This window comes from Eleutherodactylus coqui, chromosome 7 (assembly GCF_035609145.1).
Source record: "Eleutherodactylus coqui strain aEleCoq1 chromosome 7, aEleCoq1.hap1, whole genome shotgun sequence".
Taxonomy (NCBI): domain Eukaryota; kingdom Metazoa; phylum Chordata; class Amphibia; order Anura; family Eleutherodactylidae; genus Eleutherodactylus; species Eleutherodactylus coqui.
In genome coordinates, this window is record NC_089843.1 from 83,375,213 (window position 1) to 83,400,712 (window position 25,500).

The 25,500-nt window shown below is 44.1% G+C and overlaps 1 protein-coding gene across 1 annotated transcript in view; it reads right to left on the reverse strand.

Annotated features, from left to right (window-relative positions):
- Positions 1-25,500, reverse strand: part of STX18 (syntaxin 18) — a 144,601-nt gene that overhangs the window by 73,677 nt on the left and 45,424 nt on the right. Inside the window, exon 2 of the mRNA XM_066573291.1 lies at positions 10,471-10,538. Coding sequence (XP_066429388.1) covers positions 10,471-10,538 — 68 coding nt within the window. The remainder of the gene's footprint in view (positions 1-10,470; positions 10,539-25,500) is intronic.

The following is a 25,500-nucleotide window of genomic DNA, read 5'->3' on the forward strand; positions in this document are numbered from 1 at the left end:
AAACTCTAGGAGCATGCAAACACATTACAGAAATTCTATATCCTATATGTATCCATACAGCTCCCTAATGCCTGGGAGCAGGTCCACTGATGCCGGTGCATATATACTATCCTACCAGAAGTAATCGGACATCGGAGCAAGAGTCTAAAGTAGTATTTATTTTCATATGTTAATACTTGGTGGGCCCTCTTTGGCCACAATGACATCAAATACTTTCCATGGCGTACCTTCTACCAAAATCTGATACATTTCAGTTATTTCCTTCCATTCATCCTGCAAATGTCTGGCAAGTTCTCTCAAAAAGGAGATGCATCAGCCTGTCTACAATGGTGCAAGGAACGTAGTCATTGGACAGTTGAGAAATGAAGAACGTTCTATAGAGTGACGAATCACACTACTCCATCTTCAATTCAGGTGGACATACCTGGGTGAGGAGGATGCCTGGGCAACATGCTCTGCCTAATTGTGTTTTAACAACAGGTAAGTACTGCGGAGGTACTGTTAGGGTCTGGGGAGGTTTTAGATGGCGTGGCCTCAGTCCGTTTGTTGTAGTGGCAAGAACTATACAAGATAATGTGCTGCTGACAATGTGACAATATTGTGGGAGCAGTCAGCAATACTTCCAACAAGACAACCCACCCTGTCACAAATGTAACGCTGTTTAACTTTAGTTTGAGGATATAGATGTCCCATGATTGGACTGGCTGCACAGAGTCCCAACCTGAACCCTACTGAACATCTTTGGAACGAACTGGACCATCAGGTTAGGATATATGAACATCATCCTTTTTCTTTTGGGAAAACCCTGCCAGACATTTGCAGGATGAATGGAAGGAAATACCAGCTGAAGTTTATAAGACTTTGGCTCTAATGACATTGGATACTTCCCATGGCATGTCTTCTACCAAAGAAGCCCCGCTTAAGGCCCATTTGCACACAACGATTATCACTCAAAATGAGTTTAAACGATGGCTTTTGAGCGATAATCGTTGCGTGTAAATGCTACTATCATTAGCTTTTCAGCCGAATGAGGATTTTTAGTTCAGCATAAAATCCATCATTTGGCCAGCCAGCTGATACCAGGAACAGCAAGCTCCACGGGAGCACTGACAACATTGTATTCAGTTGCAGTCCCGTGGGAGAACAATGGAGCTGTATGCAGATAACAGACACCCGCTGTTATCTGCATACAGTGAAGGGAGCTTCATTTACATGCAAATGAAGCTAATAAGCTACTAATGGGCATTAGTGTCCATTAGCAGCTTATGCAAAATGATCGCTCAAACGGTCATTCTCCCTATTTTTTGAATGAATTTTGAGCGATCATCTTTGCGTGTAAATGGGGCCAAGTATAAACACATTTAAATAAATACTACTTTTTATTCTTGCTCAGGTATTCAATTACTTTTGGTAGCATAGTGTACTACCTAGCAACTGCAACCTTTTTTTATTTGTGGTTGTCAGGCAACACCTTCCTAGCAACCAGTCTAACATTCCTCAAATTGTCAGCCACACTGAATGTGGAGGACGGCTTTGCAATACTCGCACCATTTCTTCTGCTGGTCTCTCATTACCACTGTTGTAGACGTCAGGTGGAGAGCCTCTGGGGCCCTGTTAACATATGTAAATAATTATTTTAATTCTTGCTCAAATGCTCAACTACTTTTGGTAGGACAGTGTATACTAAAGTACTAGATGACCACAGGCACCAATGGCAACCGAGGCTTGAGGAGTCCAATAGTAATATATACTCCAACACCATGACAGTGTTCACTGTTTAAGTACTGTTCATACTATACTATACTATACTATACTATCTAGATGTAGAAGAGGAGTTTTTCCCTCTACAGATTTTGCAATGCATTCTCCCCTTTGCATTGCAAAAGGCATAATTCGTGGAGGATGAGGTTACAGTTGTGCCAACCCTATTCACTGGACCCTCTGAGCAGCAATCCGACTGACAATGGCTAAAGCGAGGTGCAGAGTCTACAGGAGTCCTTGGCATTTACCCTTTAACCCTTATACAGGAATCTGGAGTGTAGGGTCCTGAACCGGGGCGATTCCCTGCAGTGGAGTACTCCAATTGGTGGAGGTACAGCAGCCTTAGTCGTAGTTAGGGTTAGCCACAAGTTATCAACAGGAAGTCAGTAAATTAACACACATCTAGAGAGAAGGCAAGGTCAGGACCAAGGCTGAAGTCAATGCTTAAGTACAGATGCTAAACATGGATCCAATGAGTAAAGAAAGAGGAATGTCGAGATATAAGCCAAAGTGAGCAACAAGCACATCAGTACAGGTAACACAAAAATAGGTATTTTCCTTTCAAGTCTTTCTAGCTCTTGACAGTGCAAATAAAAGGGCAGTTATTCTAGGTCAACTGGCCTAATTTGGCAGAGGGTCCCTGCTCCACCACCATCAATTTTGTAGAAATTTTTACAGAATGTTCATACATCCCATGTATGAAGAAGGTCTGCAAAGTCTCAGCTTGGTGTTTAGCTTGGTTGAGGCACTAGAGACATTTGCATAAAAGTCACTCTTCCCTCGCAGATCGTTTAGAAAAAAATATCCAATAATGCCCCCACTCACAGATTCTGGTAACGGGGTGAAAGCTCTTCTCTGCGTCATAGAGGTATCTAGTGCTCAACAAGCTCTACACAAGCGGAAGAAGAGGTCCACTGCACACAAGGAGCCCCTGAGAGCCTTTTATAGGAAAAGGGGGAAACCACTTTCAGGGCCTCAGGTGACAAGACCGTTCATCTAATCACACCACAACCCTAATCATGTGTATATCAGCCTGAGATGTAACTGCATGCCGAGTTATGCAACAAAATGACAACTCCTAGGTGCTTAATTTTAATGAGTTTAAAAAAGGGATAAAGTCAAAAGGAACACTTAAAGGGGTTGTCTCGCGGCAGCAAGTGGGGTCTTACACTTCTGTATGGCCATATTAATGCACTTTGTAATATACATCGTGCATTAAATATGAGCCATACAGAAGTTATTCTCTTACCTGCTCCGTTGCTAGCGTCCCCGTCTCCATGGATCCGTCTAATTCTGATGTCTTCTTGCTTTTTTAGACGCGCTTGCGCAGTTCGGTCTTCTGCCTTGTGAATGGGGCCGCTCGTGCCGGAGAGCTGGTCCTGTGTCGTCATCGTAGCTCTGCCTCGTCACGTGTGCCGATTCCAGCCAATCAGGAGGCTGGAATCGGCAATGGACCGCACAGAGCCCACGGTACACCATGGGAGAAGACCCACGGTGCATCGTGGGTGAAGATCCCGGTGGCCATCTTGGAGAAGGAAGAAAGAAGTCGTCACAGAGCAGGGATTAGGGTAAGTAATATATATATTTGTTTTTTAACCCATCCTTTGGGTTTGTCTCACGCCGAACGGGGAGCCTATTGAAAAGAAAAAAAAAAAACTGTTTCGGCGCAAGACAACCCCTTTAAATCTCACATTGGATCTCTATAATCTCCAGAACCTTTCATGTCTTTCACAAGTGCTCCTCGTGAACTGTCTCTCAAACAATGAAGAGAATGGGTCATCAATGATGGATCTACCAATTGTGATCGAACTGCATGGTGCTGGACTTGAGCACAGATCCCACAGCAGGACATCAGAGCATCATGGGGTCTATTTCTGGCAGTTTGGTGGAAAACATGCAGACCAGTAGCCGCTGGAGGTGGTTTTGTAGGGCTCCTCCTGCTGGGGCTGATGCCCTTCTACCTCCCTGCCCAGCTCTCCTCCTATAATAGTCCATGTCCTGGTATCGCCTCTATGCTCTTCAGGCTGTGCTGGGAGACCCAGTAAACCTACTTGTGACGGTATAGATGTGCCATCCTGGAGGAGCAGGACTACCTGTACAAAGTGAACGGGCAGGAGGTACTGCCTCATGTACCAGTAGTGACAAGGAGACTAGAGAAGAATCAGTCAGGAAAGACAAGAGAGGAATCATATGGCCACCACCTGCAAACCATTCCTTTTGGGGAGGTCTTGCTGTGTCCTCCAGTGCGCCTTTCATTTACACCAAAACAGGTGTATTTTTGTTAGCCATTAAAAGGTATCATATCTACAAGATTACTTGGTTTCTCTTGCTGGGAACAATCACACTTGGCTCTACTGGCTAACACCGTACCAAACTTTTAGGTGAAATTGGTTCACAATCACTTCTACTTCCTAGCTGGACATATTGACATCTCTGAAGTGTAAGGGACTTGGGGTTACACTGTGATGCTTAGGTTCTCCCTTCATTTTTTTCAGTAGTCTAACAGGAAGGAGACAACACTTCTTATTTTCATAATACAATTAAAATGTACAGTACCACAGCGCCATCTGTTGGCCAACGATAACGTGTGCAGTAGACCAAGCGCTGAAATGTGTGGAACCTAAAATTGAGATTGTTCTCCGTAAGAGAAACCTGGTAGATATGATACCTTTTAATGACTAATGATGGTACAGCAAGCTGTCGGACTTCTCAGCATCCTTCAGGCATAATGAAACAGATCTGGATGGGAGATTATATATCACATATATACATACATATATATTATACATACATACATACATACATACAGCAAGACTGATTTGCACTTAAAACAATACCAGACAAGATGAGCAGAGTAGTAAAGACGTAATTAGTCCACTACTAAGGAATGTGACAGTTTCATCATCTCTACATTAGTGCTAGAAGTGACAGACCTGTGGGTTACCTCTCCCGCAGGCCTGCACATAAGGAAGATGAAATAATACCTCTGCAGCGCCACCTACTGGATGGCAGTATTCCTTTCAATAAATGACTTTTTACCAAGTCTGTAAAACAATGATTGGGAATAGTACCTCTTCTGCGTGCTCTCACTGGGGGGAAATTATGCCATCCCCTGACCCCCCGCCCCAGGTGTCTCCACATACCCATGGGTGCTTTCCTTAAGGGCACCCCTCTTGACTTTCTTCAGATCTTTCATATTCTCCACTGTTACAAGAACCCTGCTCCAAGGTTCATTCCATTCTTGGGGGTATCAAAAATGGCGATAGATTTATGCTCCCAGATTCTTCAGTGATGCTGTGACTTGAAGTTGCCCTTCAGTATGATAACTCATCTGCTCTATGTTGTGTCTGTGACCACAAAAATGTTTTGCCACAGGTAATTCCATCTTTCCCTCTCTAATTGAGTGGCAATGAGCCCTCATCCTCGCTCCCAGTTTTTGTCCAGTTTCTCCAACATAAAGCCCCCCAACAGAATATCTGCTGCACAGAATCAGATATACAACATTGGACGAGGAACATGTGAATGTCCCCGGGATCTTATAGTCCTGCTGTGTGTTGGGGATTTGTATCCAGTCCATGGTCAGTACATGTCAGCTTGTCTTGCAGCTCCTTACATTACGGGGATAAGTTCCTTTTGGTGTGTCAGACGGTCAATGCACTCCCGATTATAAAGTTCCTCAAATTTGGAGGTTGCCTGTAACATAGAAGGGGAGGGTCTGGGAATATGACTTTCAGTGGGCATCTTTCGGTAGGGTATGGTGGAGATTCTTAGCGGATTTCCTTAGTAACTCTAGCTGTGGATTGTAGGTCACTACTAGGAGGCACACGATCGTTTCCTTCCTTCTCCTTGTATTGGAGTAGTTGACTTCTGGGTATCCTGGTGGCTCTGATGATTTGGTCATCAATTGATGTGGGATGGTAGCTCCGATTTATAAATGTCCTTTTAAGATGGTATAAATGTTCCTCTCCGTCTGTTGGGCTGGAGCAGATCCGGTTGTATCTGATGGCCTGGCTGTAGACCATGGCCTTTTTGATGTACTTAGGATGGAAACTGTCCCATCTGGGGTATGTGCAATGATCAATTGGTTTTCGGTATAGAGAAGAGAACATGAGTTGTTTGAAATTCAACATTTCCGCTACGTGTGAATGTGCCCTTAGAACTTCAGATGAACGTATACACAATTGTACACGCTTCGGTGCAATGCATTTGCACCACGAACGAGGCGCTTTTGCACGCAGCAGCGCATTTTACTGTACTTTTTGTGCACACAGGGCATGTTCACATGGGCACGGGAAACCCCTCTGCTGTGGTTTAAAAGGCTGTTTAGCCTAATGAGGTCCAGAGGTGTTCTTTTGTTTAATGGAATTGTGCATTTGTGCACCCTTAATAGACTTCTTTGGGGACCCTTGGTGCGCAGATGCACAAAAATAGAGTAGGTTCTATTTATTTTTTTCAGTGCGCGCAAAAGAGGAGAACAAACGCATTGAAATTAATGGGTTCTCTTCTCTATGTAATGTGCATGCAAATACATCTGTCTGAAGTAGCCCTTAATGCCACCGTGATTTTTTTTTACCCCTTTCTGCTATTCAAAAGCTATAAAAAAAACAAACATTACATTTTCCATCAGAATAGCTATTCGTAACCTGGTTTTTGATGGTTCCATGTTAAGGTAAATATAATCTATAAAAAATAGTGATGAGCGAGCATACTCGCTAAGGGCAATTACTTGATCGAGCATTTTCCTTAGCGAGTACCTGCCCGCTCGGAAGAAAAGGTTCTGCTGCCGACTCTCTGCCCCCCCCCCCCGCTCACTGCCGCAACTCTCACCCGCGCCGGCAGCCGAACCTTTTCTTCCGAGCGGGCAGGTACTCGCTAAGGAAAATGCTTGATCGAGTAATTGCCCTGAGCGAGTATGCTCGCTCATCTCTAATAAAAACAACTATTATTTTTCAAATCCAGATTCCTTAGCAGTAATCAGTTTTCCATGAGCCCATGATAGCATCAGTGAGAGATCGCCTCCCATCTAAACATTTTAAAAGGCGAGAGCACCCTTCAGCTCCTTAGTTCTGTAGCCAGATCCACAGGCTCATGGAGGCCTATTCCCATTTTATTACATTTATACCTAAAAATAAATTTCAATAAATTTATTAAAACTTAATTCAAATACTGGTGTGGAATGAGGGGGGGGGGGGGGGGATTAGTGGTGTTGTCATGGACTCCTGGAAAACTGATTACTGGTAAGTAATCTTGTTTCCCTTACGCCAATGACAGCACCAGTGAGTTTAAACTAGATTAATAACTGAGGAGGTCCAACAGCCTGAAATAATGATATACTGATGGCTATGGCACACACATGCGGCATATTGGAAGTAGGACTCCCAGGAGGGAACACACCATTTACCCAATATTACACTGATATATTGCATCTAGGATGAAGCCTTAGGACAAGTCTAAGGCCTCATGTCCACGGGCAAAAGAAGAATTAAAATCCACAGCGGATTTTAACTCTTCTCCCGCACGCGGATCCGCACCCCATAGGGATGCATTGACCACCCGCGGGTAGATAAATACCCGCGGATCGTCAATAAAAGGGATTTTAAAAAAAATGGAGCATGAAAAAATCTGGACCATGCTCCATTTTCGTGCGGGTCTCCCGCGGGGACGGCTCCCGCGGGCTTCTATTGAAGCCTATGGAAGCCGTCCGGATCCGTGGGAGAACAAAATCGGAATTTAAAAGAATTAACTCACCCGCAGCGGGCCGGGAAGGTCTTCTCTTCCTCACGGCCGGATCTTTCTTGCTTCGGCTCGGCGGATGTGCCTGCCCGCTGCGGGTGAGTTAATTCTTTTAAATTCCGATTTTAAGCGCTCATGTCCGCGGGGCAGGAGGGACCCGCTGCAGATTCTCCATGGAGAATCCGGAGCGGGCCTGATTTTCCCCGTGGACATGAGGCCTTAAAGTTACCTCCAATGGGAAACTATCCATTTGTCATCTTGTTCTTATCAATCATCAGAACAGTCTAACGTCAGATTCCCAAAGGTATTCTTTACTATATAGATACCTTACTGAAGATGTGCGGAGAGGAGATAAAAAAATAAAGGCTTTGTATATTGGTCTTTCCATTGAAGATCATCTGTCAAACCAGTGGCGAAATCTACATCGAAAACCACTTAAAAATCTGTATCATCAGTGCAGATCCGCAGCTAATTTCACCCTTTCAATAGAGGGGTGAAGTCCGCTGTGGATCCATATCAGTGGTACGTTTTATTTTATGTGGAAATAAGGAGGATGTGCTAAAAATACGCGGAATTTCTGCTACATGTAAAAGTACCCTTAAGGGTGGACTCAGACAACCGTATATCGGCTCTGTTTTCACGCTGAGCCGATATATGGTGTCCTCATCTGCAGGGGGAAGGGGGGGGGGGGGAGGAGGAGGATGGAAGAGCCAGGAGCAGGAACTGAGCTCCCGCCCCCTCTGCCTCCTCTCCGCCCCTCTGCACTATTTGCAATGAAAGGAGGTGGGACGGGGGCGGGGCTAAATGGTGAGAATTAGCCCTGCCCTGTCCCGCCTCCTCTCATTGCAAATAGTGCAGAGGGGCGGAGAGGAGGCAGAGAGGGGGCGGGAGCTCAGAGCACTGCTCCTGGCTCTTCCAGCCTCCTCCCCCTGCAGAGAAAGACGATGTATATCGGCCGGCGTGAAAACCCAGCCCATATACGTTCGTCTGAATGCACCCTAGAGCTGTGGAGGAATCCTTGAAAGAGCAAGCAGCAGCTGCCTTAGCATTCTCCAACCGCTCCTATGGACAGGAAACAGGAACGAAGGAGGTGAATGGCGTTTACAGTCTTTAAAGAAACCTGAGAGGTTCCTATTTCCTGTCTGGATGGGAGACTGTCTCTCACTGGTGCTGTCAGCATTGATGAACTGTTCCCCATGAGAGGTCAACAACAGTTGATCGGCAAAGTCTGCTGCTTGAGAGCCCCGACGATCAGCTGACTTAAGAGGCCAAAGATTTTGGGTGGGAGCCTCTGCCTCTTCTCAGGCATGCGATGTCAAGTTCACCTACATGGCCTGAAAAAGCAGCGAGTGAATGGGAATGAGCTGCAATACCATGCACAGCCACTATAGTGTGTGCTGTGCCTGATATGGACTGAAATGACGGCAGCATGCACCCCAGTAACTGCTGCCACTACAATCAGCTGGTTGCCAGACATCCAGAGCAAGGGCCCTGCCAATCAACTATTAACTGTCCTGAGGATCAATAGTGTAGTCCCGGAAAATACCTTTAATTTTGGTATCGTAATGACCTGCAGTTTTTTTTTTAAAGGTTTTTCTACTTTTCCTTAATAAAAAATACTTTAAATGCAGCAATTACTTTCAAAAATAGAGTCCCAGAACATTTCTACTTCTCCATCCATGAAGCGGAGTACTTTTTTTTGCAGGACGAGCTGTATTTTCCATTGTTACCACTTTGGGGCACACATGACTTGTTGATCGCCTTACACTGTGAATTGGAGGCATGGTGGAAGGTTATAAAAAAAATTAAAAAAAAGTTATTGAATGTTTCTTTTTTTTATAACACATAGCTCACTGTACAGAAATAGAAATATCTTACCCAAGCAGAGGTAAGCAAAGTTCCCCTCTGAATTCTGATGCCCTGGGACCTCAACGGCTTTGAATATTTAGTGACTGGGGAGGGACCAGCACCAGTGTTGCAAAAGAGTACTCCTCACTTACTGGGGGAGAGATGGGAGCCCCTGTTCTGTATAGGGAAGTGTGAGGGTGGAGGTATTTACATGCCCAACAGTAGCGACCACCTTTCTTGCATGTCCTGTGCCCAGCCTCCATGCCATACAATTGAGTCCCGGGCAGCCACAACCAGCAGGGCAGCCCAATTTTCTGCTTCACGTCCTCCTTTCCTGCCCCCACTACAGGGATGTTACCGGATGTACTAGACCTCAGGACTTGTACGTTGAACAGAGGGCAGTGACATACGCCATACAGTAGCATTCACCACCCATTGGCTGTTATCGCATTCATTACACGTAGGATTTTTTTGCCGTAACACAAACCCCCTTTTAGCCACTGTTTGGCAATGGAAGATTATGGACATGTTTAGCGCGTACATTGGGGGCTTAATGTAGACGAAAAACAGATAGGCAAGTAGGCCTTGAAGGGGTTTTCTCACTTTTTTTTTTTTAGACTATTGATACCCTATTTTCAGGATAGATCAGTAAGGATGTGCCGTTTGGGGTCCACACCAATCATTGGATCCTCCAGCCTGCTGTCAGTGCAGCGGGGTCGGACATCTGCATCGGGGATCAGGGCAGAAGTGTAATAGATGGCTTTTCTACCATTGATTTGAATGAGAGTGAAGTCGCTTAATACACTTCCAGCTCTGACCATTAATAATTCTGCACTGACAGCAGACCGAAAGATCGGTGGGGACCTCAAGCGGCAGATCCCCTTCTATCTGCCATTGATGACCTGTCCTCAGGATAGGCCATCAATAGTGTAAAAAGGGAGAAAACCCCTTTAATGTGATGCATGAAACACAATGCATTCCGGAGAAAGCGAATTAGGCACCTTTAAAAGGAACGGCATAGTGGGCCAATGGAAACAAGGAGCCTCTCATTCCATACCATGTACACATACAGGTTCCTGTGCATGCACAGACACATACATGTAACAGCAGGTCGTTCTCCACACTCACCTGCAGGCATTAATGTAGTCCTTCCTGTGCTCCAGGAGAAAGTCCTTCAGCTTTCCAATGTTGTTGATCTGAGGGGGAAAAAGGAAGCATAAATTATAAAAGATATAAAAAACAGCCAGAGGAGGGCGCCACAAGTTCACACACGCCTATGTATGTACTCTTTATTCAAGAAAAAAAAAAATTACACACATATTATATATACACATACACATACACACACACACACACACACACACACACACACACACTTCTGCATCCAAAAAAAAAAAAAGCCAAAAATCTGTACCATTGGTGTGGATTTTGACTGGAAACCAGCCACATGCCCACAGCTGATTTCATACTATGCAGCACTCCTCACCTCCTCTGAAAGCTTCCCACTTTCAGCGCTACCCAAGCGGCCCTTAGTGGCATCACCCAATCTGTGGCGCTGCACCTAACCAGGCCGCTAGGAACCGGAAGCCGCGGAGCGCTGACAGCAGAAATGCCATCAGTGTGTGCATCCGGTAGCGGCGCAGAGTGATTACTAGCTGGGGAGCACGGCACCCCGGATGGTAATCACTATAATGGTGACGCTGCATCCTGAAAGCAGGACAAAAGGCTGTCCTACTTGGGACTCTGGGGAAAGTGGGACAAAGGGTCCCAAAGCAGGACTGTCCTGCCTTAATCAGGACATCCAGTCACCTTAGATTAGATGAACGGTCTTGCCACCTGAGGCCCTAAAGAAGCAGTAAGCACCATGAACTACGTTATGGTGCTCATAGGGCAGGGAACATGGAGTGCAGGGGTGCCCAGTTTCCCATTCCTGCACTGTGACCCTTACAAGTCCTCAAATGGCCTGTGAGGTGACTCTTCCTTCAGTCAGTGTGCACGCACTCCCACTGTTCTCTATGGGAGTATGTATGCACTGAAGAAAACACTCATCATGCTCACAGACCAAGTGATGACTTTCAGGGGTGACCATGGGGCGCCAGATAAATATTTAAAAAAAAAAAAAAAAAAAAAAAATTACATCCCGAACTCCACATTCCCTGTCCTATATGCATGATAACTTAGTTTATGGTGCTTCTAGCATATTACTGGTCCCCTTTGAAGGGCAGAACATTCATCTGCACTTGGTCATGCATGGATACAGTTTATTTGTAGTGAAGGTAAACCTCTGTGGCCAACTGTTGTGATTGTGGCCATTCTCATGCACTTATTGACAGATACCAGATTTGTGGAGTTCACAATACACAGGCCAAGTATCCCAGCAACCAATCATATTGCAGAAGACACATCTAAACACACACACACGCACACACACACACACACACACACACACACACAAAAAACCACCATGACTATTAAGAGCAAGTTTCTGTAGAACATGAAACAAGTCTGACCACAAGATGGCAGCAGAGCACGGCAAATAAGCCTTGCAGTAAGGAGTTTTCAATAGTATCTCCCAAAAAACAAAAAATAGTCAAAAGTATATAGATACAGAGGGAAATTTCCAAAAACTAACATGAAGAAGCTGCTTGTAGAAAGTGATCAGATTCAAGAAAACCACAACCCAATTTGATCCACTATAGACCTTACTCAGACAGGAATTATTCTTGTCTGTGTGCACATGCTACCCAGTTTTATTCGCAAGGGCTAATCAGAATTAGTGCTTCCAAAAGGGAAAAAACAAACAAAATAAATAAATAAAAAAATTTAAAAAAACAGAACGCAACGTGGTCTTGCTCCGCTCTATTTTTCAGGCAACAGTCGCCTATTCAAGTCAATGGGTGCACAAAAACAGACAGTGGGAAAAAGAAAAGTACGACCACGGATTCATGGTACACATACAGATGACACTGATTACAAGTCGCTGCTTTTTTCTTTGCATATTGACTAAATATTTTTGTGCCAATCCTAAAGGGTCCCCTAAATTTTCAAAATTGCTGCCCAAACCATAGAAAAGTCCAGTCTTTGGCTCATTTTTATTTAGTGCATACATATTCTGCAGCGCTCTTACATTGGGGCTTACAATCTATACTCCTCTATTGCTTTTTGAGAATTATGGGAGTAATCTGAGTGTCTTTCAAAAGTGCGCCCAAGCCTGAGGAGAACATACAAACTCTGTGGCGACGTTGCCCTTGACTGGGTTTGAACCCAGGACTGCAAGGCAACTGTACTAACCACTGAGCCACCATGCTGCCCCACCTTTGGCTCAAGGCTGCAGCACAACCATTTTGGTAAAGAGAATCTAAGGATGACCCATTTTTTGCTTTCTATAGCCATGCCAAAGCTCCGCACTACAGAACGACGGCTCGTGCAAATGCCCCGCGTTTACCAAGAAACCTCAACCGGGAGCTCAGCGGCGGGTACCCTAGATTAGAGCTTTACAAGAAAACAGCAGCACCAGCTCCACTTTCCAAAGGAAGAAACACCTATATATCAGCACAAGTCTCGGCTTTCTGGAAAGACAACACAAGATATCTCAGCTTCCTAATTAGACCACACTACAGATCATAGATGTTTAGGCAAAGAGCACCACAGATCACATCATTCCTTGAAGAACAGCACCGCAGGTCTCAGCTTTCTGGTAAAACAGTACCGTAGATGCCAGCTTTTCCGAAAAACTATCTAAGACCTCGGCATTCAAAGAAAAAGAGCACCACAGATCTCAACTTTTTAGGAAAACAGCGCACTGTATCTCAGCTGCCCAAGAAAACCATGCAATTCTCAAAATTTCAAAGGAAACCACCATCAATCACTTCAATCCAGTAAACTAGTTTTCAGGAGGTTAAAGCTCCCATCTAATCCATCCTGAAGGGTGGATGCCCCATCTACAGGCCAAGGGTCTGATCATGCTGTGAAGCGCTGGATGACCGGGCCCGCTCCTCTATAGAAGCACAGAATGCTGAATTACCTAAAAAAAGGCATTTTCCAGAATGAAAACCACAACAACATGTTGTTCAGGAACACAGTGAAAAGTAAAAAGAATGAGAGCAGCAAACGTTTCCAGCAGGTACCTTTAAAGTCAGGCCAGACCCCATCCTGCAGAGACCCCTTTCATCTTTCACTAGAAATTGAAGTGGACATTTAGAAGATGGAGAGAGATCTGACTTTTTATGACCGGCATTTTTCACCATCATCATGTATTCAAGATGTCTGATTTGTAGCATGAGTAAAATCTAATAACAGAACTAAGTCCTAACACCCCCCTGCAGCTTTAACTAGGAGCATGTGACCCGAAAATCATTTATTAGACGATGGAAGAGCAGGAAACATCTGACAAGTTCTTACACATGGTTGTGCTTCACGACAACTCAAAACAAGGCGTTTCATTCGAAGAGTAACCGGAATTTATGTAGAACCGCAGTCCGTATCTGGAGCCTTAGCGTTTAACGGTGATTCCAATAGGGATAGTTGGGGCAGCTGCCCCAGGCTCTCGGGGAGAAGGGGGGGCGGCGCATTGGATTCCCAAAAAGCACATCAACTTTTAAGATTTAGCAAGAGGTCTTAGAAGAGTCCTGCAAGCGGAGCATCTCCTCTGTGGGCAGCACGGTTATCTGACATGGAAGAAAGGCAGCCAAGGCTATGTTGCAGTAAGCCACCGCCAAACAGGCCCTGCCAAGTTTATTGGCATTCACAAGGTGCTGACATACCTGGAGAGTGTGGTAGAGTAGAAAGCCATAGGCCAGTAGTGTTCTGTAGGCTGTAGATGCCGGAACTACGTAGGGGTTAGAATCCTGGTGCATGCGATACAATGAAGTTACTACATCGACCAAAAGAAAACTGGTCGGGGCATCAAAAGTTAGGGAAGTAGAAGGTCGGGTTTTTTTTTTTTGGTTTTTTTTTAAAGAGGGCATTATTAATGTATAAAAGGGGCACTCAGGCACATTAACAATGTATGAAGAGGGCACTATTAAATAAGGGGACACTGAGGTGAATTAATGCATAAAGAAGCAATCATAGATATAGTAACGAACATAAACCTATGTAGTAAGCCTGAATTGGTTACTGCATAGAAACAGTAAGAGAACCAAGCTTACTACATAAATACAATACGTTCAGTTCTTCTACCTTATTTATGCAGTGGGCTTATTTCTGGTATCATTTCTATGCAGTAGGTGTGGTTATGTCACTGAACTGAGCTTGGCACTGGTGCTGTATTTATGTACTAGAGTACGGAGCTTGGTTCTGGTGCAGCCAAATACCATATAATTTGCCAATAACTCGTGCAGTACCGGCTGTATGCGGTGCATTGTGCCATTTAGGATTTGGAAGGGCCAACGGCCTACTTAAACGTAATCCACCACTGGAGGAGTCATGTCTGGTTTCCCCACCAGGGGTGTATAGTTTGTCAGGGAGCAGCAGCTGCTGACATGTAGTTTGTATTTCCGGAGAAAATGGGTCTCATTTATGAAGGCTATGATCACACACAGGAGTCAATCCGTGCCAAAATTCATGCAGAATTCAGTCATTGCATTGCAACAAACAAATTCCAAGGTGAAAATCCGCAGCATTTCCACAACTAATAGAGCATGCTGTGGATTTGATAATCTGCAGCATGACATCTTCTGCTGCGGACTTTTGATATGTGAATAGGGTTTAACCCTTTCCAATCCAATTTGTATCCTGGTTTTCCTAGGGGGCTTACTCTTTTTCTGCCATTATACAACAGCGCTATCTGCTGGCTAAAGCCAGTACTGCATGAGGTGACATACTGTATATGCTCCGACAGCAGAGATGCTGGCAATATACAGTAAGAGAACCCCGACGGACGTCTTCCAACATCGGAGCTGTACAGCCTTAAATCATAATGTCTTCAGAAGTCAGACAGTGGATTGGAAAGGGTTAAAATCCTGTTTCCTTACATTGTACTGTGCATTGCTGCAGAATTTCAGCTCACATTCTGTAGCCAAAACTCATTAGCAATGCTGTTGTGTGTGACCTCACCCTAACCGTTAGATGGTCCTTGGTGACCATAGCAAATGCATTCTTTCTTCAAGCACAAGATCACCTCAAAGGGTCTGTGGCCACCGAGCTCACCAGACCTCTGATCCTGCACCCCCGCCGCACTGAAGAATAGATGTAGAATTGGTGTGGGCATGTTGTAGTGCACTTTCGACAACAATGAGCTCTGGTTTAGAAGTGCTTGGAGGTTGGCCATTTTCAACATCTTCCGCGACGATCCATCCAGTCCAAGCACAGCAAATCACTCATACTTGGATAATGGCGAATTCCTCTCTTAGCAAATTCATTTCATGGTTCAACTGGACTGTCATATAATGGGTTAAATAAATCGTCTTAAGATATAAAAACAGCACTTACATGATGTGTTGCTCAAGCTGGATATTCACAAGTTAAGCGCTGCTGAGGATAGTCCCCGCCAACAGCGCACACTATACACGTGCGAGACCCCTCAGCTCCCTTCTCCTCCCTCCCCAGGGGGTTACAACTTGTGTAGGGCATTTAGAACTAGGAGCTGAAGAAGTAGAGCCAAAGAGTGAAACGCTCTGGCCTACCAACCATAAAAACGTAGGCATATGCTACCAACATACCATCAGCTCATAAGATGGGAATACTCCTGTACAGTTAAGGGGATAGTTGGTTACAAAAATCATAATGTTAAAAATGGTGCCAAATTACTAAAAACAATGAAACACAGTATAATTACCCGGTTGCATCCCCAGTGATAAAAAGCTGCAGCCCCGCATATTTCTATCCTCCTTGTTGAGAGCGGAAGTTAAGTGACAGCTGCCTGCCAATCAGAGGCGTCAGCATCACCGCTCAGAACTCCTGCACCCCTTGTTGATGCCAAAAGAGCAGGCAGGGATACTAAGCCTCTGATTGGCTGCAGCGGTGACCTGACTTCTGTCAAAAGTGACTGGAGAAATCACAAGGCAGCATTGGATCACCGGGGCTGAGGAAGGCTAAAGGCCCTTTGTTTTATTGTTTTCAGTCATTTGGCACAAATTTTAAAATTATGACTTTGTAACCAGTCAAGCCCTTCATTTGGGATAAAGCTGTAACACCGCTGAATTGTTCATTATGGGGAGGAAAACGTCACATTAGCAATTCAGATCACAACGAAGGGTCCTGGGCCCAGGAGCAACTGCATCCCGTATAGTTAAGCCCCTATATATAAATAAGGCCTCCTTCACACAGACGATTTTGTCATGTTGCGACAATGCTACAAATCCCATGTATGTGAAGCCCATGCTTCCCTATGGGTTAACTCACACATGCAATGTTTTGTAGCATGCAACAACCCGAAACAAAAACTTCGAATCCCAAGATATGCCCACGACTCGTGACGTTTTGTAGCCCATGTTTCCCTATGGAGCCTTCCTCTCTGTTGCATCGCATGAAAACGTGATTTTCTTGTGGTGCAATGCAACTTTGACAGTAGGAAATCCTACTGTCAAAGCCCTAAGGCCTCATGTCCACGGGGAAAATCAGGCCCGCTACGGATTCTACATGGAGAATCTGCAGCGGGTCCCTCCTGCCCCGCGGACATGAGCGCTGAAAATAGTAATTTAAAAGAATTTACTCATCCGGAGCGGGCGGGGAAAGCCTTCTCTTCCTCACGGCCGGATCTTTTTTTTCGGCCGGCGGATGAACTCGTCACGGCGGCAGCACGTCGCCGACGTGCCGCGCGCATGCGCTGGGCACATCCGCCGAGCCGAAGCAAGAAAGATCCGGCCGTGAGGAAGAGAAGACCTTCCTGGTCCGCTCCGGATGAGTAAATTCTTTTAAATTCCTATTTTAGGTCTCCCGCGGATCCGGACGGCTTCCATAGAAGCCCGCGGGAGACCCGCACGAAAATGGAGCATGGTCCAGATTTTTTCATGCTCCATTTTTTTTAAAATCACTTTTATTGACCATCCGCGGGTATTTATCTACCCCGCGGGTGGTCAATGCATCCCTATGGGGTGCGGATCCGCGGGCAGGAGAAGAGTCAAAATCTGCTGCGGATTTTAATTCTTCTTTTGCCCGTGGACATGAGCCCTTATCTAGGCCCTAACTGCAGGAGAAAAAAAAAACAAAAAAAACAAAACAAAAACAAACAGTATACATCACCTTAGAAGCGCTGTAAGCCCGGCTGCATCTTCTCCCTGGTACTATTCTCCTTCAAGTCTTCATATCTCCTGGCCTGGGATTGAAAAATCTCTGCCTCCTGAAAGCACTATCTCTGATTGGCTGACACTTAGCACATCACAGCCAGCACTCAATGAACCAATCAGAGCCATTCATTAAGCGATGGCTCTGATTGGCTAAGTGTCAGCCAATCACAGCCAGCACTTCATGGAGGCGGGGATTATTTAATCCCCGGCCAGAAAAAGAACACTACGACCAGTGCTGGAGCACCGGACAGCGCTTCTAGGTGAAGTATACTTTTTTAAAAACATCTTTTTGCAGTTAAGGCTTATGTTCACGGTAGGGCTTATATTTCATGTCTCCCCGTCCACCCCCCCCCCTCCCCTCCACCCCCCAAAATCCTTGCATATGGTGCTACATAGACATGGGACTTGGTAGCGCTACAAAAATCGCAGTGTTGCCACGAGAAGTCACAGTGATAGCACGGACCAGTGATGCAATACTGCTGCGATTTTCTCGCGGCGATGCAGTGTCGCCCATGTAGAAGAGGCCTAAAGGAAAGTAAATGGAAAAAAAAAAGAAAAAGTAAGGAATGTCTACAATGACACATTGTGCCGACTAGTTGCTTATGATTACCAAGGACCGACAGATTAATGCATAATTTATGTCAGGTGGCGATGTAAAATTACACCATAAATGTATGCCAGGTTGGACTGGTGTACATTTCTGCGAAGATGCATGGGGGTGCTGGGATGCATGAAGAGCTATTCGCCAGGGAAAATCATACTAAGCCCAACATTGCAAATGCAAACTTAGTAAATTTTCCCCATAGTGCGCAAGGTTGAAAACACAAAAGAAAGCTGAACTGGATAGACTTATTATCCTATTATGATGAGCCTGAGAAAAGAAAAGTAAAACAAACACACGAGGTAGAAGCCAATTTTCTTCATTTTATGTAGAAAAATCCTTCCCAGCTCTAATCTGGAAATCAGAACAACATTCTGAATCACCGACCTTTCTGAAGTAATTAGTGACTATAACATGTAATATTATTGCACTCATAAAAAACATCCAGGCCCCTCTTAAACGCTTATCAAATTCACAATCACCACATCCTCAGGCAGAGAGTTCCATAGTCTCACTGCTCTTACAGTAAAGAACCCCCTTCCATGTTGGTGTAGAAACCCTCTTTCCTGTAAATGTAGGGGATGCCCCTTGGTTACAGTCACAGTCCTGGGTATAAGTAGATGATGGGAGATATTGGTGTTCACCCCTGATATATTTATCAAGTAAATGCTGTAGGACCATCACTGATCCAGAGAATGAAAGGTCTATAAGCGCTGACTAAATGCTACGTCCCCTTTCAAATTTCCCCCATCCATCGGTGTACCAGGAGGTGAGACCACCATCGATTCGATCAAAGAGGGATTATATATTGCTAAGCTATACCCTTACTTTAATAGCTCCTTAACATATGTACAAAAATCACTAAAGAATGACTAGTTAAAAAAGGACAAATACCCATAAGTCTGCATAAACATTTACACTTTTTGCATATTCAAGAACATATTCTATTGGTAGAAGTATATAGATGATATATGTATTCCGGAAGGACCATGAAAACATTCACAGATCTTTAAAGGCCCAGGCTCCATGCCACTTTATAAGCCGTTCCGTAAATACTAGCTTTGATAACCTTGATAGATCCCAATTGCAAAGCTAAATAATCGTGGCCTATAAAAAGACAAAAAAGGTTGAGATCTGGACTAAGGAGGGGTTAATAATGCAGTTAATAGTTAAGACATTAAAGTTAATAAGAAAAATAAATCAGGTTTTCTTCGCTTAAACTCTAATTGAAATCCAGGAGTTATACAAGAGTTTCCAATTAAAGATGAAGGAAGAAAAAAAAAAAAAGTTAAGGCGGTACGGAAGTGGTAATTGCAATGTATTTTCTTGGTCAATTAGACTGTACTCTCTCTGTTAATTCACAAAAGAAAATCCACTGTATCACAATGACAACTGTCTCATTTCCAAATGATTTGTCTCTGGGGGCACAGGCACTGGGCTCACGTTTCCCAGACAAAAGTTTGGTTTTTAAACCAGGGTTACACAGAGCAATTGATCCCGTAACCTAAACCTCGCCAGGTTGAGCAACATCTAAACAATGGGATAAGGGTGGCCATGTGCAGAGAGAGGTGTAGTTTAGAGTCAGGAGACAGCCAGCCGGGCTAGCTGTAATCTCATCATCAAAACTGCTACCTTGTTCGGTTTCTGTTTTGTGTCACTAAAATACCAGAAGAGGAAAAAAACAAGACATGAATGGGACCCGAGATAACATGCATTGTTGCACATCGTAAAGATCTCAAGGAGCGCAGAGCCAAAACCTATTAGGAGGCAATGCTATGACTGGAAAGAGGAGAAATGTCTACAAGCCATGTCTTCTTGATCATTAAAAATAAAGAAACGCACATGCAAAACTAACCACATAATATTCTCCGAAAACATATGGCGGGCCGATGGTCTAACTGTACCCTTCACCAACAGCATCATAAGCTTGTAGAGCAATGCACTGACAAAACATATCCACTCCTCGGGGTGTGCTTTAATAAAAAGGTGAAGAAAAAAAAAAGTTTTGGTCAAGAAAGCAGTTAGTTGACTTCGAGTCAACAAATGGATGACAAGTACTGCAGCCAACAATTATCTAAGGTCTATAGTTCGATTAAGATCAGTTAATACAATATGAGCCTATCCCTGGATGTTACGAGATCACATCTCCATTAGAAAAAAAAAAAAAGAAAAAAAGGAAAAACTAAAAGCTGACAAATAAGTTCTTCGATCTTCCCATAAAACGTACACACTCAGCCCGGCCAACTATGGATGCGATAGTTGCTGGGACAGCTGTCATGCCCTACAGTTGTCCCATTTAATGGTACCTTAATAGACTGGGTCAAGAGAACCAAATAGAAGGTTTGTAGCTATCGATTAGATTTCTTTCATAGGACTTGGATATCTACCACTTTTAAAACAATAATATGATTTCTAAATATAGTGGTCTTTCAATTCCTTGGACATTGATTGCCTACTTGAAGTCTAAAGAACTTGCCATACTACTTTGGCAAGATCATTCAACTTTGATCCAAGTCAGTGATGTCGACCAACAATGTAATTTGTATGGAGGCCTAACAGTCCCCTGATGGCAGATGGATTTTACCATGTCTGATTCTTTGTTCGACCTCCAATCGCAGCTTATTCCCATTTTCCCCATTATGGATTAGACATGGTAAAATTCATCTGCCAGCCAAACAATGGAAATATCAGTCTTCCTGCATCTTATCTTGACTCACAGTCAATTAAGGTATCATTACAAGAGACAACTGTGGGCCGCATAAGTGCCAGACAGCCATCCCAATGACTATTGCTCCTATGCTTTCAAACGGGAGTAATAGTTGCTCAGTGAATGAAGGCAGAGCGCAGCGGAGATTTCTTCTGGCTTCCCACCTACAGTCACAGCGAACAGGCAGTCATTCACAGACTGAACCGTTTACTTTGAGCGCAAACGAAGTGACTACTGAGCAATTTCTCACTTGGTACATGGGACAACTATCACTGAAAGTCGCTGCTTCAAGTGATTATTCAGGCAGTAGTCTGTAACATTACCTTAAAAACTAGCAATTTCCCTAGCCTCACCTTAAGGCCCATTTAGACACAACGATTATCACTCAAAAGAGGTCGCTCAAGCGACTTGAGCGATAATCGTTATTTACAGCGCAAGATCATCGCTCAAGATGAGCGATCACCTTGCGCTGCCGGCGGAGGATGCAGAAGACAAGCGTGGTGCCCCCGCTTGTCTTCTGCATCCAGCTGTTTCCTGTGCCGAGCGCCCGGCTGGTATATAGCCAAGCGCTCGGAGCGGAGAATGCAGAAGACAAGCGGAGTGTGTCCCTGCTTGCTGTCTGCATACAGCTGTTCCATGCGCCGAGCGCCTGGCTGTTATACAGGCGAGCGCTCGGAGCAGAGGATGCAGAAGACAAGCGGGGGCAACACCGCTTGCCTTCTGCATCCAGCCGTTTTCTGCATGGAGCGCTCGGTTGTATAACAGACTGGCGCTCCGTGCAAAGGATGCAGAAGACAAGAGGGGTGTCCCCGCTTGTCTACTGCATCCAGAGGTTTTCTGCATAGAGTGCCCGGCTGTTATGCAGCCGAGCGCTCCGTGCCGGGTATGAAGAACAGAGCTGGACCGCTCTGTTCTTCATACCCAGCCGGTTATCAGAGAGAGAGATACAGTTGAAACAATAGTATCAGCTGTATCCCGCGGTGAATCCCTGATAAGGCTCATCGTTGTCTTTCAGCACGCTGAAAGACAACGATGAGCGATGGCATAATGAAAACTGCATGATGTCAGTGCAGTTACACACAACGATTATCACTCAAAAGACGGCTTTTGAGCGAGTTTTGAGCGATAATCGTTGTGTCTAAATGGGCCTTTAGTTATGCCAGACAATTAGTTACTTCCTGATCAATGCAAATGCTGTAGCGAATTGAAGCGGATTCCGACGTGGACAACAGAGAAGTCACCCATGATACAGATTTTTGTTCATTATTCGTTCAACACTTCCTAACGCATCTCTAGTCCGGACTAGACTCTTCCTCAGATGTGTAAAGATCGGCTTCTGTTACAACTTTTACATTGGACTCGCCAATCTGTAGAGTCGGCAGCTGTCCAGTGTATTCGACTAATGCTCGGTTAGTATTGTGTATCAACACATCCCATTAAAAATGTGAGCAGACCAATATTCATATTCTCGAAAGACTGAATAGTCTGTACATGAAGAGCCTTTTCTCTGCTTTACTTGGAATTTCATGATCAAGCAATAGAGAAAAGTTTATTAAAAAAAAAAAAAAAAAATAAACCCCACAAAAATGGTTTAAAAAAAAGTGAACACAAATAACATGCAACTTCCTTACTCAAGCAAAAACACCCTCATTAACCTTCAAGCCAAGCATAATTCTTTTATACGATTACTATGACGCATATAAAACAATGAGTGATGAGATTTCTTGAGATTGCATGTAACGGCCGGGACAGATGACAGTACGGGTAGTTACTGTGTGCCCCCAGGACATAGTATTCACGAGGGTCACACGTCATCCACGTCAGTGACACAGACCAAACACTTCCAGTCTTCAATTTGTCCTGCTTCTCAACAAGTCCTCGATTCCGTCGACTGACGTTTCTTACCAGTGATGGCATGCACAACCATTTCCAGACTAATTCGTTTTGAGCCATTTAAAAGGCCAGTATTGAACAGGAGTTGACAATCCAGCCTCTGTCTATACATTTCTAACAATATTTAGGAATGGAAGACAGCAGCCACTTTAACTTTAAAGCAAGTTTTCCAAAAAGTTAACCATGTTGAAATCCTTACTCAAGAACGCCTATGTTAAGCGAGAAGCAAACTTTTGCTGCTTAGCAAGAGATAGCAGATTTCTCTCCACTGGCACGGGTTAGGTTTTTGGCTACAGCTTGTCCAGGACTAAAAGACTTACACCTGGGTTTGTTTTTTCTTTTTGCTTCTCAAAAAAACAGTGCCGCATGTCTATGGGCTGTGATTAAGGCCCATAAGCAACGCATCATTTGTGGCTGCAGTCTACGGGGAATAGTTCTACCAATTTCCAAAGGAAGATTTCTTTCTAGGAAACATAAGCCTTGAAGAAAATAGGATTCCTTCTGTGATCAGAAAGTGGAAGACATTTTATCTATAAAATAGATGAAAAAGGAAAAAAGGACCTCGTCGGCAAGTAAATACACCCCGATACGTCAGATCCATCTGGCCAAGAAAAATCGTAATTTGGAATTCCATTGGGGAGGCCCGTTTCCTCCTTAATTGGGGCCTGAAATAGTAGAGCAACATCCAATATTCAATCTACACTGCACTTAATTAAGTGCATACCAACTGATTCCTATCACTTCTCTTACATTACATAGAATAGTGTTTCTAGAAATGATATAATTCACTAATGTGGGTGGGGAGAAGAGGAAAGAATACGTACAGAGAGAACGCCTAATCTTGGCTTTGATTGCTCAACGTAAACTGGGTAATTCAGAGTCTGGCATATATAAAGCTTGCCGTCATTACACAAATACTAACGGGAAACTGATATGGAAGCACTAGAATAAAAAATACTGAATAATTTAATTGTCATCTCCTTCATAGTTACAGCAAGATTTCCGATAATAACCTGTCTGGCTGATTACTTGTCACAAAGACATTTACAAAAGTAGGAGGCTACTAGAATGGCTAACTGAAAACAGCAATGTCAGGGAAGAGGTAGGTCAATCTGCATCAGTGGATTAACATATGGTACAGATCGCAATATGGAAGCTGCTTCTTATTTCTGGTTCTTGTAATGTAGATATGGTTTGGGTAGTGCCAAGCAGAAGTTCAAGTTACTGATCCTGGACACCAGCACAAACTCCGTATTAGGGTCCCCCCACCTACCATGTGCCATTTAGAATACCAGTGGCAGAGGAGAGATTGGGCCCCCTCGGGATTCTGGGTGCAAAACCAATGGCTATCTCTGCACCCTCTATAGTTAATCTCCTGCTGGCAAGCCACCTTGCCCTCATTTTAATGCCAGTTTGGAATTGTGAAAGACTGGCTGCTAAGGTTTGCAGTAGGATCCAATTTAGCTAATGGAAACCAAAAGAGTGTCCCTTGAGTGGACGTCATAGGACTTTTAGGTTTCAGCATACACTTTTTCAACTATATGGACTAGTATACTTTTTTACTCCATACAGAGGTATCTGGGACACACACAATGCGACACCCAAAAATATACAGATGAAACTTGTTTTGTTTTTTTCAAATATGGAAGAGCCTATAGGCAACATGCACCACTACGTCTAAACAGCGTCATAAGGGGCATTAATTGGTAAACAAGATGACTTAGCAGTCATCAGTTTTACATAAGCCCCTGACCGCGTCCAGGAGAGACCACCTCCCATGAGACAGGAAACAGGAACGATAGAAGTGAAGGGCGGTCCAGTCTTTAAAAGAGATCTAGGAGGTGACCAAGTGTCCAAGGCAGTCTCTCTTGGTGCCGTCATGGGCATAAGGGAAATTCTCCTAATGTGTATGAATATCTGCATTGAACCAAATACATATTAAGAAGCTGGTACTTGACACTAAATGCAGGTTGAGACAGGACTGAGATCTGGTATATACACACCTCAGTGGTAGAGCACCCTAGCAGAATTTAAACTGGGCTATTAGGTTCCCCTCTATGTGAAAAATTTAAACAGCCCAGTAATAAACAATTTTGTACATATGTCAACCTATGGAACTTTTTTTTTTAGAAGTCCTGCATTGTATATGCAAATTACAACTTCCCATAGGAGTCAGCTTCAAACTTCCCGTTCATGATGTCCTGGGCATCTGTCACGACAGCAATGAGCCTCGGTCAAAAGGTATTTACTAAATAGAAGCAGTAGCTATTGATTAGCAATGGCCGTATTGATGGCTACCAATCAGTAATGGCCGTATTGATGGCTACCAATCAGTAATGGCTGTATTGATGGCTACCAATCAGTAATGGCTGTATTGATGGCTACCAATCAGTAATGGCTGTATTGATGGCTACCAATCAGTAATGGCTGTATTGATGGCTACCAATCAGTAATGGCTGTATTGATGGCTACCAATCAGTAATGGCATTATTGAGTAAATAACGGCATTCTAAAAAAAGACCTGCAAGACCTTGGGTGCCGGGACATCATGAGTTTGACAGTTTGTTACTGATATATTCATGAAATCTATTACTACTGATCTGTTAGTTTTTATCATAAAAAGGGGACCCATTTCAAAGTCCAAAAACAGTGATGGCAACTGCATTCTTTTCCAAATAATCCTTCTATTGTAGCCAACAGAGCAATGTTTCGATCTGTAACAATGGCTT